At 41.1% G+C, this 19,125-nt stretch overlaps 1 protein-coding gene and 1 long non-coding RNA gene across 9 annotated transcripts in view; one reads left to right on the top strand and one right to left on the bottom strand.

Annotated features, from left to right (window-relative positions):
* LOC148142266 (indolethylamine N-methyltransferase-like) overlaps window positions 1–15,850 on the bottom strand; it is a 101,306-nt gene extending 85,456 nt beyond the window's left edge. For all 8 annotated transcript variants that reach the window (XR_015751988.1, XR_015751987.1, XR_015751985.1 and 5 more), the window contains exon 1: window positions 15,668–15,850. Coding sequence is in view for 3 of the 8 variants with exons in the window: in XM_087976407.1 (XP_087832533.1) it covers window positions 15,668–15,720 (53 nt within the window). In the remaining 5 variants the exon portion in view is untranslated. The remainder of the gene's footprint in view (window positions 1–15,667) is intronic.
* The window catches only part of LOC148142265 (uncharacterized), a 164,588-nt gene that overhangs the window by 85,347 nt on the left and 60,116 nt on the right, over window positions 1–19,125 (top strand). The gene's annotated exons all lie outside the window — the stretch shown is intronic.

Genomic DNA, 19,125 nt, shown 5'->3' with positions numbered 1-19,125 from the left:
CTATGGCTGGACATGGCATCAGAAGTCAATCACAGGCTTAAATACAACAAACGACCAGAATACAGGTTGTAAAAGAAAGGAGTCCTGCACAGAATAGAATACCTCCATTCCCATTTTCCCTTTGCCTATCTCCTGTCAATTTCCCTGGAAGCAATTTAAAATCGTCTAGAATTGTTATTCAAGATTTTAAGCTTGATTTATGGATTTGTTGACGTATTATTTCCTCCACTTCCTTTTTAGTACTTTGTGATTTTTATGATAATGCTATTAAAAACATAAGAAATAGGAACAGGTAGGCCAGTCAGAGTTTTTGTCTGTCCCACTTTTAAATACAAACATGACTAATTTGATTATGGCTTTAACTCTCCTTTCCCGCTTGCTCTCTTCCAGAGCTTCTTTTCCCCAGGGAGTCCAAAATGAGTGGGCATAATTTTAAGGTGAGAGGAGAAAGATTTAAAAGGGACTTGAGGGGCAATTTTTTTCAAAGAGAGGGTGGTTTGCTTGTGGGATAAACTGTCAGAAGAAGTGGTGGATGCAGGTACAGTTACAACATTTAAAAGACATTTGGACAATTATATGAACAGGAAAAGTTTAGTGGGATATGGGCCAAATGCAGACAAATAGGACTAGTTTAGTTTAGGAAACCTGGTCAGCATGGACGTGTTGGATCGAAGGGTCAGTTTCCATGCTGTATGACTCTATGACTCCCTTGTTGATCAAAAACCCATTTAACTCAGCCTTGAACATGTGCAATGGTCCAGCATTAGTCCCACAAGTGCTTTATTATGAAGTGAAGGAATAAACCTTTTGTGTATCTGACTATCCAGCTGAACGACAGCAACTCATTCCATGTCCTACAGGCCAAAGCATTATTGATATAACACCACAGCTTCATGGTACACTAGCTGGTTTCCCCATCTGACTAGCCAAATTAGCTATCACTCATTTAGACAAGGGAACCATGGTAACGAATTCCCTAGAGAACTGTTTGGATTTAATTTGTGTGAGGTTCCCAACACTGACTCACACTAGTGATCTTGCAGGTCTTCAGACTTTGAAAAACACAAGGAATATCATTAGGTTGTCATTGCAAATTTCATTCGAATTAGTGTTTTGTAAGACCGTCCGGCAAATCAAGCAAAGGCAGTCACATTAGCTATGCATCTAGTATTCATCAAAATTTATTGTTTTGGGAATTAATCTGTTATTGATCATTTCAAAATACGGAGTTTACTAATGAGTTTTAATCGCGACAGATTCAATGACTGCCCACAAAATTATTTATATTATGCTCATTCAGATTTAATCACAGATCTGCTAATATGGAAGAACTGACAAAACTAATGCCCTCAATTCTCTTGTGAGTAGCATGTCACTCCAACTTTTTAATAGTCGCTTGCACTTTAAAACTTGAGAATTGCTGAAGAAAGAGATGTGCTGTTAAAATATTTTGTATTGCACTGATTAGGAAAGGGACAAGAATGCCAAAATTCAAAGAGCAACGATTTTTACTGCATGACTGTGTTAACATCTCAATTTTGACTGGTCTAGGTGTTGCCATGGAAAATGTATCTGTGAACTATTGCACCCTTCCGAGCTTTTTTTGTTGTCCACGATATTTAATTCAAAAAAGTCACAATGCCTGGACAAGTCTTGCAGAGGACCAGTTGCTGTATATATATAATGATTTCAGCAACCATAAGTGAGCTGCATTGTAAGTGTGATAAGTCAATGAATTAGAAAGGGAATGAGTACTTGATCTGATTTTTTTTTTCCCTAGACCAGCCACATGGATATTGATGATAATGCCTTCTGCTTTTGTGTTGGCTTTCTGCTGTTGGCTGCTCTGGTGTAAGGTTGAGTTAACATAAACCCAACAGTTTTGTTTTAGGTGCGTGATTAGGAAGGATCTTTTTTTCACATGATCTTTCTGACTCTGTGGTAATGAATCCCAACCCAAGGCATAACATGAACATGCTATTCTGTGGGTCGTGATGTTGCATACACACAGTGCCCAAAATTTTGCAGCTGGTCTGTACATGTGTGGAATGCAAAGTGAAGAAACAGGAGGATCAGAGACACATCAATAAATGTGGGCAGGAAACATAGCGATCAGATTTACCACATTTAGGTGGTGCATTATTTCACTAAAGGTCTCTGAGCTGCTTTGGCAAAATATACATTTACGTGCAAATTTGTAATCTGGAGCTATGCGTGGTGATGACAGAGGCTCCAACATTGTTTCCATCACACATCTGACCAGGAATCTCTTCCACTCTTATCACTTGCCATTTATTGGAAATATTTACTTTCATTTTGATTCACGTAATGATTTCGCTCCTTTATGTACAACACCAGCCTCACATTCTTTTAAAATCTATGCTCCTGCCAACTTTGGCCTCATGTGCATTCCTAATCCTTCAGTCTACCATTAGTGGGTACCCCTTCTATTATTAAGACCTCACTCTGTTCCCTGCTTAAACATCTCCATCCAGTCAAGCCTATTTTCTTTAAGGTCCCCCTAAAGCGCTGCTCCTGACCAAGGTTTTACCTGAGTCATGCTAAGATATTCTTCTACAGTTCAAAGTAAATTTTTGTCTGATTATGCTTCCGTGAAATGGCAGTTTCTAAATTTTTCAGATTCATAGAGTCACAGAGATGTACAGCATGGAAACAGACCCTTCAGTCCTACCCGTCCATGCCGACCAGATATTCCAACCCAATCTAGTCCCACCTGCCAGCACCCGGCCCATATCCCTCCAAACCCTTCCTATTCATATACCCATCCAAATGCCTCTTAAACATTGCAATCGTACCAGCCTCCACCACTCCCTCTGGCAGCTCATTCCATACCTGTACCACCCTCTGTGTGAAAAAGTTGCCCCTTAGGTCTCTTTTATATCTTTCCCCTCTCACCCCAAACCTATGCCCTCTAGTTCTGGACTCCCTGACCCCCCAAAGGAAAAAGACTTTGTCTATTTACCCTATCCATGCACCTCACAGTTTTGTAAACCTCTATAAGGTCATCCCTCAGCCTCTGACGCTCCAGGGAAAACAGTCTCAGCCTGTTCAACCTGTTCCAATAACTCAAATCCTCCAACCCCGGCAACATCCTTATATATCTTTTCTGAACCCTTTCAAGTTTCACAACATCTTTCTGATAGGAAGAAGACCAGAATTCCAACAGTGGCCTAATCAATATCCTGTACAGCCGCAACATGACCTCCCAACTCCTGTACTCAATACTCTGACCAACAAAGGAAAGCATACCAAACGCCTTCTTCACTATCCTATCTACCTGTGACTCCACTTTCAAGGAGCTATGAACCTGCACTCCAAGGTCTCTTTGTTCAGCAATATTCCCCTGGACCTTACCATTAAGTGTATAAGTCCTGCTAAGATTTGCTTTCCCAAAATGCAGCACCTCGCATTTATCTGAATTAAACTCCTTCTGCCACCTCTCTGCCCATTGGCCCATCTGGTCAAGATCCTGTTGTAATTAGAGGTAACCCTCTTTGCTGTCCACTACACCTTCAATTTTGGTGTCATCTGCAAACTTACTAACTGTACCTCTTACCCTCACATCCAAATCATTTATGTAAATGAGAAAAAGTAGAGGAGCCTTGTGGCACTCCACTGGTCATAGACCTCCAGTCTGAAAAACAACCCTCCACCACTACCCTCTGTCTTCTACCTTTTGAGCCAGTTCTGTATCCAAATGGCTAGTTCTCCCTGTATTCCATGAGATCTAACCTTGCTAATCAGTCTCCCATGTGGAACCTTGTCGAATGCCTTATTGAAGTCCATATACATCACATCTACTGCTCTGCTCTCATCAATCTTCTTTGTTACTTCTTCAAAAAACTCAATCAAGTTTGTGAGACATGATTTCCCACGCACAAAGCAATGTTGACTATCCCGAATCAGTCCTTGCCTTTCCAAATACATGCACATTCTGTCCCTCAGGATTCCCTCCAACAACTTGCCCATCACTGACGTCAGGCTCACTGGTCTATAGTTCCCCGGCTTGACCTTACCACCTTTCTTAAACAGTGGCACCACGTTAGCCAACCTCCAGTCTTCCGACACCTCACCTGTGACTATCGATGATACAAATACCTCAGCAAGGGCCCCAGCGATCACTTCTCTAGCTTCCCACAGAGTTCTAGCGTACACCTGATCAGGTCCTGGGGATTTATCCACTTTTATGTGTTTCAAGACATCCAGCACTTCCTCCTCTGTAATATGGACATTTTGCAAGATGTCACCACCTATTTCCCTACAGTCTATATCGTCCATATCCTTTTCCACTGTAAATACTGATGCAAAATATTCATTAGTATCTCCCCCATTTTCTGTGGCTGCACATAAAGACCACCTTGCTGATCTTTGAGGGGCCCTATTCTCTCCCCAGTTACCGTTTTGTCCTTAATGTATTTGTAAAAATGGATTCTCCTTAATTCTTTTTGCCAAAGCTATCTCATGTCCCCTTTTTGCCCTTCTGATTTCCCTCTTAAGTATACTCCTACTTTCTTTATACTCTTCTGAGGATTCACTCGATCTATCCTGTCTATACCTTACATATGCTTCCTTCTTTTTCTTAACCAAATCCTCAGTTTCTTTCGTCATCCAGCATTCCCTGTACCTACCAGCCCTTCCTTTCACCGTGACAGGAATATACTTTCTCTGGATTCTTGTTATCTCATTTCTGAAGGCTTCCCATTTTCCAGCCGTCCTTTTACCTGCAAACATCTGCCCCTAATCAGCTTTCGAAAGTTCTTGCCGAATACTGTTAAAATTGGCCTTTCTCCAATTTAGAACTTTTAGATCTGGTCTATCCTTTTCCATTATTTTAAAACTGATAGAATTACGGTCGCTGGCCCCAAAGTCCTCCCCCACTGATACCTGAGTCACCTGCCCTGCCTTATTTCCCAAGAGCAGGTCAAGTTTTGCACCTTCCCTTTAGGTACATCTACATACTGAATCAGAAAATTGTCTTGTACACATTTAATAAATTCCTCTCCATCTAAACCTTTCACCCTATGGCAGTCCCAGTCTATGTTTGGAAACTTAAAATCCCCTACCATAACCACCCTATTATTCTTACAGATAGGTGAGATCTCCTCACAAGTTTGTTTCTCAATTTCCCTCTGACTATTAGGGGGCCTATAATACAATCCCAATAAGGTGATCCTGCACTGAATAAATGCAACTTGTTTTTGGAACTGGTGTAGAATTGTGTCAATCTGGCAGAGCACTGGATGAGTTGGCAATTATGTAAAATAAAAACTTCCCTTTAATTAATGTATATCTCATCCTCATTCCACCCCAGCTATGCAACCAAATTTCGAACTGTAGTAAGTGTTGCTATGTGAACTATGTAACACCACATGGACTGCTGTGGTTCAAGAAGACAACTCACCACTACCTTCTCAAGGGCAATTAGGAAAGGAAAATAAATGCTGGTCCAGGCAGCAATGCTCACACACTACAAAAAACAATTAAAAGTTAAAAGCTATGTAAGATTGATTAATTACTCGCCTTTTTAAGACACTCCCTAAGATGTCTTTCCACCCTGTCATATTTAATATTGTTATGGCAGAAGAAATGCCAAAGGCTTCAGTGGTACAATTGATTTGCGCTAGTCCTATGGAATAAAACAGGTGCAATTCCACTGATGCGTGTAGCCTATAAGCGAGAAAGATATAGTGGAACAAATCTGCAGGGTTGTTACAGAGAGGTGCAAATATTATGCAGTTTTATAATGGAGGACTTCAGTTATCCAAATGAAGACTTACACTGTGGTAATGGGAAGGCAGATCAGGGCAAATGTTTCTACATTGAGTTCAGGAGAATCTTTGCCACAATGTGTGGCTGGCCCATTGGGAATGGAGGCACTGCTAGATTTGGTTCTTGGCAATGAGTTGGGCCAATTAGGTCACGGCCATTTGGGTCCATTAAAGGAACAGTCCCCACTTTACGATAATGATGGAAAGAATAATGAAAAATCCAGAGTAAGGACCTGGGGGAAAGCCAATTTCAAGAAGCAAGAATGTAGCTGGCCAGAGACTGGAACCAAAGATTAATGGGGGAAAAAAACTACAGCTGAACAATGAGCCGATCTTCAAAGATGTGGTGGCTGAAGCATAGATTCGGTCTAATCTCTTCAAGGCAAATCCAGAGATGCCTTTATCACAATGGAGATGAAATTAAGGTAAAAGAGTGTGCTTATGACAAGGGTCAGGTAGTAAACACAATTGACAAGCTGAATATAGAAAGTTCAGAAGGGAGGTGAAAAAGCTAACTGCGTATTATGAAAAAAGACTGGCGCTAATATAAAATAAAATCACAAAATCTTCTATAGGTATATAACCAATTAAAGGAAGATAAATGGAGGATTATGGTCAATTAGAGACCAAAAAGGGGATTTACATATGGAATTGGGGATATTGCTGAGGTGTTAAATAAATATTTCATATCTTTCTTTACTAAGGAAACAGAACTGGCTCAAAAGGTAGAAGACAGAGGGTGGTGGTGGAGGGTTGTTTTTCAGACTGGAGGCCTGTGACCAATGGAGTGCCACAAGGACCAGTGCTAGGCCCTCTACTTTTTGTCATTTACATAAATGATTTGGATGCGAGCTTAAGAGGTAAAGTTAGTAAGTTTGCAGATGACATCAAAATTGGAGGTATCGTGGACAGCAAAGAGGGTTACCTCAGATTACAACAGGATCTTGACCAAGTGGGCCAATGGGCTGAGAAGTGGCAGATGGAGTTTAATTCAGATAAATGCAAGGTGCTGCATTTTGGGAAAGCAAATCTGAGCAGGATTTATACACTTAATGGTAAGTCCTAGGGAGTGTTGCTGAACAAAGAGACCTTGGAGTGCAGGTTCATAGCTCCTTGAAACTGAAGTTGCAGGTAGATAGGATAGTGAAGAAGGCGTTTGGTATGCTTTCCTTTATTGGTCAGAGTATTGAGTACAGAAGTTGGGAGGTCATATTAAGGCTGTACAGGACATTGGTTAGGCCACTGTTGGAATATTGCGTGCAATTCTGGTCTCCTTCCTTTCGGAAAGATGTTGTGAAACTTGAAAGGGTTCAGAAACAATTTACAAGGATGTTGCCAGGGTTGGAGGATTTGAGCTACAGGGAGAGGCTGAACAGGCTGGGGCTGTTTTCCCTGGAGCATCGGAGGCTGAGGGGTGACGTTATAGAGGTTTACAAAATTATGAGGGGCATGGATAGGATAAATAGACAAAGTCTTTTCCCTGAGGTCGGGGAGTCCAGAACTAGAGGACATAGGTTTAGAGTGAGAGGGGAAAGATATAAAAGAGATCTAAGGGGCAACTTTTTCACGCAGAGGGTGGTACGTGTATGGAATGAGCTGCCAGAGGATGTGGTGGAGGCTGGTACAATTGCAACATTTAAGAGGCATTTGGATGGATATATGAATAGGAACGATTTGGATGAATATAGGCCGGCGCTGGCAGGTGGGACTAGATTGTGTTAGGATATGTGGTCGGCATGGACGGGTTTGGCTGAAGGGTCTGTTTCCATGCTGTACATTTCTATGACTCTATACTATGGAAGCCCTTGTGACAGGACCAAATTCAGTCACTGGAATGATTCAAAGTTGATAAACAGGAGATATTGGATAATCTCTCAGTAATTAAATTTGACACAGCACTCTGAGTGGATGAAATGCATGCAAGGATATTGAAGGAAGTGAGTGGAAATTGTGGAGGCATTGTCCTTAGTTTTTCAATATTCCTTACACTGGAGATCTAGATCTGGAGAATTCCAAACATATTTAAAAAAGGATAGTAAGCATAAGACCAGTCAGTTTAAATTCCATACATGAAAACTTATAGAAACAATAATTCTGAATAGAACAAATAATTACATAGACAAATCTAGGTTAAATAAGGAGAGCCAGCATGGATTTCTAAATGAAAATGATTGTTTAACTAACTTGCTGCAATTTTTTTGAAAAGGTAGCAGAGTGGGTTAATGAGTGCAAGGCTGTTGATGCAGTGTAAATGGATGTCCAAAAGGCATTTGATACATCGCCATACAAAATACTTGTGGACAAAGACAGAGCTCATGGAATAAAAGGGACATTCAGAGTTTGACTAAGTGATAGGAATTAGAGAGTAATGGTTAATAAATATTTTTCAGGCTGGATTTATCTTTGTAGTCGTGTTCCTCAAGGGTCGGTATTAAGATTCTTATTTGCTGAAATATATTAATGATTCAGATCGTGGCATGCAGGGGACAATTTCAAAGTTTCCAGAATTGGCTGAATAGCCACCCAATATCATCAAGAAGGGAGAGTCAGCACTGATACACCACCTACCCGAGTTCAGTTACAGGGGAAATTGAAAACCCGAATTAAAGGAGGAGGTAAGAGTGCAGAACTCAGGAGAGGTTATTCAAGTCTCCAGCACAGACACAAATAAGACAGAGTGTATGGAAAGGATTAGCAATCAAACTTCAAACACACTGGCCAAACGAATGACAATGAGACAAGGGACGGTTAATGCAGGTGTTGTATCTGAATGCACATAGTATAAGGAATAAGGTAAATGAGCTTGTGGCGCAGATTGAAATTGGCAGATATGATGTAGTGAGCATCATGGAGATGTGGGTGCAAGGGGATCAGGATTGGCAGCTGAAAATTCAAGGATATACACCTTATCAAAAAGATAGGCAGGTGGGCAGAGGGGGTGGGGTTGCCTTTACAGACTCTGTGTGGGTAGAATTTGAGGAACCACAAAGATAAAAAAAAAAGTTGGATTTGTGTATAGGCCTCCAAACAGTAGTCAGGAGCTGCGGTGCAAGATAACCCAGGAGATAGAAAAGATGTGTAGGAAAGGCAAAGTTACAGTGATCATGGGGGATTTCAATTCGCGGGTGGACTGGGAAGACCAGGTCAGTAGTGAATTGTAAAAAGAGAAATTAGTGGAATGTCTGCAAGATGATTTTTTGGAGCAGCTTGTGGTGGAGCTCATTAGAGAACAGGCAATAGTCGATTTAGTGTTGTGCAATGAGGCAGACGTGATAAGGGAGCTTAAGGTGAAGGAACCTTTAGGAGGTAGTGATCATAATATGACTGAATTTACTCTGTAATTTGAGAGGGAGAAAATAGAATCAGAGGCAACAGTATTATAGCTGAATAAAGGCAACCATAGAGGCATGAGGGAGGAGCTAGGTAGAATTAACTGGGAGAGGAGCCTAGCAGGAAAGATAGTGGAATAGCAATGGCAGGAATTTCTGGGAGTAATTCAGGAGATACTGCAGAGAAAGAAGCATGGTACGGGAAGGATATGAGTAATGTCCCAAAAATTCAAGAGAATGAGAGGAAGAGCTGAGTATGATGGCCATCACCAAGTAGAAGCTGCTACAAAAGCTGAATGGCCTGAAGGTGGATAAATCACTTGGAGCAGATAGACTACTCCCCAGAGTTCTAAGGGAGATAACTGAAGAGATAGTGGTGATCTTTCAGGAATTGCTAGAATCAGGGAAGGTCGCAGAGGACTGGAAAATTGCTAACATGATGCCTCTGTTTAAAAAGGGAGTAAGGCAGAAAACAGAATATTACAAACGGATTAGCCTAACTTCAGTCATGGATAAGGTCCTGGAATCTATTGTGAAGGATGAGCTTTCTGAATACTTGGAAGTGCATGGTAAAGTAGGGCAAAGCCAACATGGTTTCATCAAGGGGAGACCATGCCTGGTGAATCTGCTCAAATTATTTGAGGAAGTAAGGGCAGATTACCAAAGAGATCCAATGTATGTTATCTACCTGGACTTCATAAAGGCCTTTGACAAGGTGCTGTACAGGAGGCTACTGAGTAAGATAAGGGCCCATGGTGCCAGAGGCAAAGTACTAGCATGGATAGAAGCTTGGCTGTCTAGCAGAAAGCAGAGAGTGGGGGTGAAAGGGTCCTTCTCAGGATGGCAGCCAGTGACAAGTGGTGTTCTGTAAGGCTCAGTGTTGGCACCACAACATTTCACTTTATACATTAACGATCTCGATGAAGGCACTGAGGGCATTCTGTCTAAAGTTGCAGATGATACAAGCTGGGTAGAGGGCCAGGTAGCATTGAGGAGGTGGGGAGGCTGCAGAAGATTTGGACAGGTTAGGAGAGTGGGCAACGAAGTGGCAGATGAAGTACAACGTGGGAAAGTGTGAAGTCATGCACTTTGGTAGGAAAAATAGAGACATGGACTATTTTCTAAATGGGGAGAAAATGCCAAAGTTTGAAGTGCAAAGACAATTGGGAGTTCTTGTCCAGGATTCTCTCAAGGTAAACTTGCAGGTTGAGTCAATAGTTAGGAAGGCATATACAGTGGTGACATTTATTTAGAGAGAACTTGAATATAAAGGCAAGGATGTACTTCTGAGGCTCTATGTTGGTCTGGTCAGACCACATTTGGAGTATTGTGTGTAGTTTTGCGCTCCGTATCTCAGGAAGGATGGACTGGCCCTGGAGCAAGCTCAGAGGAGGTTCACAAGAATGGTCCAGGAATGAAAAGCTTAATATATCAGGATCATTTGAGGACTCTGGGATTATACTCAGTCAAGTTTAGAAGAATGAGAGGGGGATCTAATTGAAACATACAGAATACTGAATGACTTGACAGAGTAGATGTTGGGAAGATGTTTCCATTGGTAGGAGATACCAGGACCTGAGGGCACAGCCTTAGAGTAAAGGGAAGACCTTTTATTACTGAGATAAGGAGAAACCTCTTCAGCCAGAGAGTGGTGGTTCTGTGGAATTCATCACCTCAAAAGGCTGTGGATGCCAGGCCATTGAGTATACTTAAGACTGAAATAGATAAGTTCTTCAGTATCAAGGAGATCATGATTGAATGGCAGAGCTAACTCGATGGGCTGAATGGCCTAATTTCTGCTCCTATGTCTCACGGTTTTATGGTCACTAAGCCTTGTCTGGTTGTCAGGTGCTCCAAGAGCATCTTTTTACCTGATACTGAACTGACAGCCTAAACTTACCCAGCCCCTTCGTCCCTCCACACTGAACTTCACCTCTATCTCTCCTCCCTGCCATCTAAAGCTCAGCATTACACCTTAATGATGCTGACCCTACTCCTCTATGCTCCTTCTGTGAAGCCACAGTGATGGTGTATGACTAAAGCCCCACGTCCAGGGCCTACCAGGTCCTCCAATGTTGTACCACATACCACTCATTCACCTCGACTTTCTCCCCAGTAATATCTTTTTTCTCAGCTCCTGAAATGCCTACGTTTACCCTAACACTGCTGACTCTGCCACTGTAATTCCCTTGCTGCCCATACAACCTCACAGCCATCTTGCACACTCTGGAGCATTCGATGGATGAACCTGCCGGGAGTGCATTCACCTGAGGTCTCTGACCAAATTCGATGAGCAGCCTCCTGGATATTACAACTTAGACCCTTGACCACTGACTGATGATAAATGGGTTCCCTCAACTGTTGTGCTGACCCCACTCGATTGACCATTCCCTGGACTGTATCAGGACAGATCCCCCAACTGCAAGTGACCAAGTGGTCTATAAGCAAGGTGAAGCCTCGGACTGTGTGTGAACTGTGACTATGACTGATGGCATGAATCTGACAGTAGCTTCCCCCTCAACCAATTGAAGACCAGGGATTTTGCTGTGGAGGCAGCTGGCACATGCTGTAGTTGTTAGATTAGAGTCCCAATTTAGTGTCACCATCCACCCACTTCTCCTTCTCCTGGATACACAGGAACATGGTAAATAGGAGCAGGAGTAAGCCATTCAGCCCTTTGAGTCTGGTCCTGCATTCAGTATGATCATGGCTGATCATCCAACTGAGTATCCTGGTTATCCCCACACCCTTTGATCCCTTTATCTCTAAGAACTGCATGTTCTTGCTCCTTGAAAACATTCATGTGGTTAATCCTAACTGCTCTCTAATGACCTGGAAAGTCACACAGATCAAGGAAAATTGGCAATGGACAGCAAATGCTGGACTTGCTAGTGACTTCCACATCCCATGGAAGAATGATTAGAAAAAGCAAAATATAGAAAATTGTTGTAATTTCTATTTTGTTTGATTCTAATTCATCTACAAACCTATGGTATGGGAAACATCTGCATTTATAATTTAGTCAGCTGAATCAATTATCTTTAAGATGCAGACAGAAACAACATGGATTTCCAATATCTTGCTTATGTCCATGAAGCAAAATCGATAATTTGTGACGACTCAATTCCTTAAAACTGCGTGACAAAAAAAAGATTGAGACATATGCAAGGACTCACATCTGTAGAAAATTTCAACCTGAAATTTACTTTATTTTTACAACCTCAACAGATTTCATCATATTTAACTGTTTAAGTGATGATTCATTTAGACATAATTGTACAAGATAAATTGTCAGGATGGAGAAAGTGAGGACTGCAGATGCTGGAGATCAGAGCTGAAAATGTGTTGCTGGAAAAGCGCAGCAGGTCAGGCAGCATCCAAGGAGCAGGAGAATCGACGTTTCGGGCATGAGCCCTTCTTCAGGAATGAGGAAAGTGTGTCCAGCAGGCTAAGATAAAAGGTAGGGAGGAGGGACTTGGGGGAGGGGCGTTGGAAATGCGATAGGTGGAAGGAGGTCAAGGTGAGGGTGATAGGCCGGAGTGGGGGTGGGGGCGGAGAGGTCAGGAAGAAGATTGCAGGTTAGGAAGGCGGTGCTGAGTTCGAGGGATTTGACTGAGACAAGGTGGGGGGAGGGGAAATGAGGAAACGCCCCTCCCCTAAGTCCCTCCTCCCTACCTTTTATCTTAGCCTGCTGGACACACTTTCCTCATTCCTGAAGAAGGGTTTATGCCCGAAACATCGATTCTCCTGTTCCTTGGCTGCTGCCTGACAAATTATCAGGATGGTAATGGCTGTGAGTACTCTAGCATAGCCAAAAAACCATGTGGAAATATTAGCCACTCTATCTATGCTTGATCTTCTTGCCTCCTTCACTAATCCAACATTTAGATTAGATTAGATTACATTACAGTGTGGAAACAAGCCCTTCGGCCCAACAAATCCACACTGACCCGCCAAAGCGCAGCCCACCGAGACCCCTACATTTACCCCTTTACCTAACACTAAGGGCAATTTAGCACGGCCAATTAACCTGACCTGCAGGTCTTTGGACTGTGGGAGGAAACCGGAGGAAACCCACGCAGACACGGGGAGAACGTGCAAACTCCACACAGTCAGTCGCCTGAGGCGGGAATTGAACCCGGGTCTCTGGCGTGGTAGGTAGCAGTGCTAGCCACTGTGCCTTAATGCCTTAAGTAGTTTGTCTTACTCTCAAACTACTTAAGGCATTGATGAATTAGTAATTTCCTGTGGTTTACTGACAGTAAAACAAGTCCATTATGATCACAATGGGATCTGATTGTAACAAATGAGAAACTGTTTCCAGTGGCTATGAAGTCAAAAGCCAAAGGGTACAGATTTAAGTTGATTAGGAAAAGTGTCACAGGAGAAAAGGCATCTTATATGCAACAAAGTGATAAGATTTTAGAATGAACTACATGAAAGACCAAACGTAATGGCTGTCTTCTAAATTAAGAACATAGAACAACACAACGCAGAACAGGCCCTTCGGCCCTCGATGTTGCGCCAACTTGTGAACTATTCTCAAGTCGTCCCCCTACACTATCCCAGAATAGTATCATGGTCAGTACTGCATTAATCTGTAATTTCTATGCTGATGTGTTGATAGGGTTGGGTGTAAGTTGAATATGAAACATAAACACCAGCATGACTGAGATGAGCAGAATGACTAGTTTCTGTGGCTGCACATACATTGGGCAGAATCTTTAGATTTCCCATGGGTATACGTGTTGGTGGGGTAGCTCATAAAACTCTCTGTATCTTTCTTGGTGTCTACGTTCTCTGATACCTTTACATATGTCCCACAGTGTGTTGCTTAAAATACTAGAGTCAAGGTTGGACCATTCCTTGGAAATGATGTCCTTGGATAATATGGTCCTTGTGGTGAGATAGAAATAATGTCATGCCACTGCTTACTGAAAACGGAATGAATTGTGTGTATATTGACTAATTGCCATAGTCATATCATTGTTTCACTTGCTCCTGTTGCTGTTGACAAATTGGCCAAAGTAAACATTTTAAAACCTTATTTGTTACGACATAGCTTCAAACATTTTTTGTTCTATGTGTTTCAGTAGTGAAAACAAAATCACTAGCAACCATTATACTTAACCAACACAAACATTTGCAGCAAATGGAAGTAATCCATAAGGTAAGTTGTATATTAAAACAATGCGAAAAGTTTTCAACCTAGCTCTGCAAATTAAATTAAGCACAAGAGATTTTTGTTTTATCTTTCATGGGACTTCAACCCTGCTGGGAAGACAGTGCTTGTTGTCCATCCATGCCTTTGAGAACAGTTAATAGTCAAACAAATTGCTATGGATCTGAGTCAGATACAAGCCAAATCAACAATTCTAGATTTATTTCTCGAAAAGGATATCAGTGAACCAGATGGAATTTTTTTACAACAATTGATGATATTTTCATGGTCACCTTCACCAAGATCATATTTTTTCATTTCCAGATTTATTGATTTGAATTCAAACTGCACCCCAATGGTAGGATTTGAACACAATCCCCGCCCGCGTCTTAATACCAGTAGATTGCTAGTGACAAAATTGAACAGTATGGTTGTTTCTTGTTTAGCAAGTATCTTCACTTTGAGCAAATAGATATGCATTCCAAAAGAGAAAGCAGCCTTATATTGTATAATGGCACCACGACAGGCTCTTTGAAGCCTCTGGTCCCTGAGTTATTAAAGGTAGTTTTGAAGCAGCTCAATATTAACTATCATGACAAGGGTACATACTTCAGCTTTCAAAATTGGAAGAACAATTGAATAGGAACACTTCGACAAGTAATAAGGATGCATTAAAAATGGCTTATTAAGTTCAGAAAGATTTTTGAATCATTAACGTCCAGAACAAAAGAAAAAAAAACCCAAATGTGATGAATCAGTGTGTGTGATGTACATGTTGGGAAGCATTATTGATATCAGCAAATGCAATGGAGGTTCTCTCAAGTTCCTTTTGTTTTCCTGCGCAATCTGCCAAAAAGTTCTGCAGTAATAGAACAAATGATACGCGATGCATATCAATTTTTGTCATTTGTTTTGTACCATGATTAAAACTTTTGCATTCAAAGCTGCCTTGCCATCATGACATCACCTCACCATCCTCCCCACCACGCCCCCCCTCCCCACCCCTAACCCAGGATGAATTATTCACCAGTGGGAGTTTGTTTTTAAAGCCTTTTGAGGAGGTTCTAAAAACTTAGCACCGTCTTTGGGACACAAACACACTAATTGAAATGCATTAGTAAACTAATTTTAGTTTTAATTGACTAAAAAACTGGCTGCGGTAAAAAGAATGACACATTTGCATTTATACAGCACTAATTATGACTGCCAGATGTCTGTAAGTGCTTTACCATCAATGGAGCACTTTTTGAGGTTAGAAACACAGCAGCCAAAATGCACACAGCAAACTGCCACAAACAGTAATGTGATAATACCGAGGTAAAACTAACAAATAGTTCTGTACATTTTTCAAAAGTAATTTTTCAATAATTTAAAACTGCATTACTCACAGATGGTGGATTGCCTGGCTGTACTGCTTCATGACAGATTCAGCATTTAGCATTTTGAAAATGAGTGGAAATTTTATGAATATTTTTGAATCAATTAGTGCCCAGATCACTATTACACCCAAAGCAATCCTTCATGCTAGTACTTCATTGTGTTGTCAGCTAATAACTGCTGTTAATGATCCACAAGCAGTAAATATTTGTTGACTCTACACCCATATTGGAAAGCACAAGATCATATTAAGGTCATTGTAGAGGATAAGGTTAACTGTATCTTTATAAATAGCTACTGTGTATGTACAAAAAGTGCTATGTTCTACTAATGTCAGATCAATGGAACTGGGACTTAATTCCCTAAGCATCAAAAGATGTCCTCTCTTACAGTCTCCTGTACGTTCAATAAAGCTGCTCAATAATAACACCCTGGTGCAGACCTGATCTTACGACAACTTTCAACCTCATTTTTTTTGCGATAAGCAATTTGAAGAGTTGCAAAAGATGATTATTCAAGGATGGCCTGAGAGTATTAAGGATGTTCTTGAGAACATTTGCTCATTTTGGCCAAACAGGGATGAACTTGTTATATCATGGTAAGCCATTTTTGATAGAAAATAAATTCAAATACAAAAAAGACTACAGAAAGATAACATGGCATGTTACACTAGGGACACATGGTATTAAATGCACAAGATGGCTTTCTCTACTCTGGACAGGAATGAATCAGGATATTCAGTCACTCGTAAATATATGTGAGGCTGACAAAGCTATCAATATCAGTGGTAGAAGGAGTTGCTGCATCAACATGATGTTCCAGTCACTCTTTGCCAAATATAGCAATGCACTTATTCTTGATGCATGGGAAAATTGTAGCTTTGTGACAGATTATTTCTCCATATTTTCCACTGTTCGATCATTTATAACATAACATCTTTATAATAATGACCACCATTATCTACTTCTTTGGCATACTGGTGCGGATATTATTGGACAACGGAACATAGTTCACTAACAAACCACTCCAAGATAGCTATTAAGTGGGAGAGTGACCCATTTTATGTCTTCGCCCCACTCTCCAGACTCAAGAGTCTAGCAGAATGTATGGTACGTACTTTCAAATCCATGCTTATCAAAGGTTGAGAAGCAAAACAAGATTTTTGCATTACTCCATTTTCCTGCAACACTATTGGTGAAGGACCAACTGTCTCCAGCGCAACGTATGGTTAAAGGCAGATGCAAACAAACTTACTTAGTGATTAATTGTCTAACGACTTTGCTGGTTCAATTGCAACATTTAAGAGGCATTTGGATGGGTATATGAATAGAAAGGGTTTGGAGGGATATGGGCCAGGTACTGGCAGGTGGAACTAGATTGGGTTGGGATATCTGGTCGGCATGGACGGGTTGGACCGAAGGGTCTGTTTCCATGCTGTACATCTCTATGACTCTATAACAAGGTAGGATGAAAGAGATGTATGACCAGTGAATAGCTGGAGAACTACTGCAAATATGCAGCTAGACAGACATGAGTCTGAAATCCAGTCACAAATACCAGGATAATATCAAAATTCTCTAAGCTATACAATCAGTCATATGAATTCATAACTGTTCATGGGCTACAGTGTGAAGGAACAGAAGCCTTCACACAGTATCAATGTATGGTACTGTGATACTCATGTTCCAAAAGCTAGGACAAGGTGTGGGTCACATTGTACTGAAGAACACAATCAAATGTTTATTACAGAACTGAGTATCTACATACCTACATTACAATCACAGGCACCCACATGATTTGCCAATCATGCACACAGAGAGAGCAAGAAAACTCCTTTGATGATGTGTGTGACGATACTGGATAACAGCAACCAGGAGCAAGAGAAGCAAACTTTCAGCCAAGAGCAACCAAGAATAAAACAAAACAATCCAGAAGGGTATATGTTCACCAGATCAAGATGAAGTGTCAAACCTCCAAAATGTTCTATTGATATTTGACTTATTGATCTAGTTAACTTTGTTTTTACATGTCTGTACAATAGTTTAATTGATGACTCATGCCAATGTATAATCGTATATACCTGTCTGTGATTTCATTTCTTTGTTGAAAGGAGATATTATGTACAGTCTCACAGCTGATGAGCAATATACTTTTTTAAGATACATGCTTATGATGTTAACACTATATAATAACATATGGTCTAATGGCAGTCTCTATCCTCCTGAGCTCTGTCCTCTTGCAGCATGAAATGCTGAGGAAAGTGTACTATAGTAATTCTGAATTGCATAGCTTAAATCGAAGGGCGTAGTTGCCTGTAATCATAATGTAAGTATGTAGGTATTAGTTAGTGTAAGGGGAAAGTGAAGACTGCAGATGTTGGAGATCAGATTTGAGGATGTGGTGCTGGAAAAGCACAGCAGGTCAGGCAGCGTCCGAGGAGCAGGACAATCAACGTTTCGGGCTTAAGCCTTTAATCAGGAATTAGTTGGTGTAACAAAAGTTTAATTGCATTCTTCAGTGCCATATAACACACATATTGTCCTAATTTGTGGAAGCTAACATGAGGACACAGGATGATGGTGACAGATCATCAGTATATCTCACCATATCATGTCTTTGTGGCATCTTTGGCGACAAGGTACCAACAGAAATGTGATATCAACTGTTTAAGTTGTATAATGATGTTGCTCAATGAAAAATTATTTGCCAATACACTTGGAAAAATCAAAACAATATAGCTTTGTTATATTGCTCTGATATACTTTATGTTGCTGGAGGGGACAGAGGGCAACTTCATTTAAGATTTCAGAGGAAAGTTATTGCCACTGGGACTGTAGTTATTACATAGTATAATAATCCTAGCTAATGTTACTACTGAACAAATCTAATCGCATATGCTGTTTAGCTTGATAGATCACGTATTTTAGTTGGTTTTAACAGGGTTGTCTTCTACTGAAGCAAAGCATGTATCATTGCAGATTCAACTAGGAGAAAGTGAGGACTGCAGATGCTGGAGATCAGAGACGAGACTGTAGTGCTGGTAAAACGCAACAGGTCAGGCAGCATCCGAGGTGCAGGAGCATCGTTGTTTTGGGCAAGAGCCCTTCATCAAGAATTCCTGATGAAGAGCTCTTGCCAGAAACATCGATTCTCGTGCTCCTTGGATGCTGCCTGACCTGTTGTGCTTTTCCAACACCACACTCTCGACTCATTTCAGATTCAGTTTTAACATGAAGATGATACTAAAGAAATGAAGATAACATAGAATAGATTCTCTACAGTGTGGAAACAGGCCTTCGGCCCAACAAGTCCACACCAACCCTTCAAAGAGTAACCCACCTAGACTCATTTCCCTCTGACTAATGCACCTAACCTATGGGCAATTTAGCGTGGCCAATTCACATAACCTGCACATCTTTGTGACTTTGGGAGGAAACCAGAGCACCCAGAGGAAACCCACACAGACATG

This window comes from Chiloscyllium plagiosum, unplaced genomic scaffold, assembly GCF_037043375.1.
Source record: "Chiloscyllium plagiosum isolate Xiang-an unplaced genomic scaffold, Cpla_swu_hap1 HiC_scaffold_29, whole genome shotgun sequence".
Taxonomy (NCBI): domain Eukaryota; kingdom Metazoa; phylum Chordata; class Chondrichthyes; order Orectolobiformes; family Hemiscylliidae; genus Chiloscyllium; species Chiloscyllium plagiosum.
The sequence above is the reverse complement of the archived record's forward strand: the minus strand, read 5'-3'. Positions and strand labels throughout refer to the sequence as shown.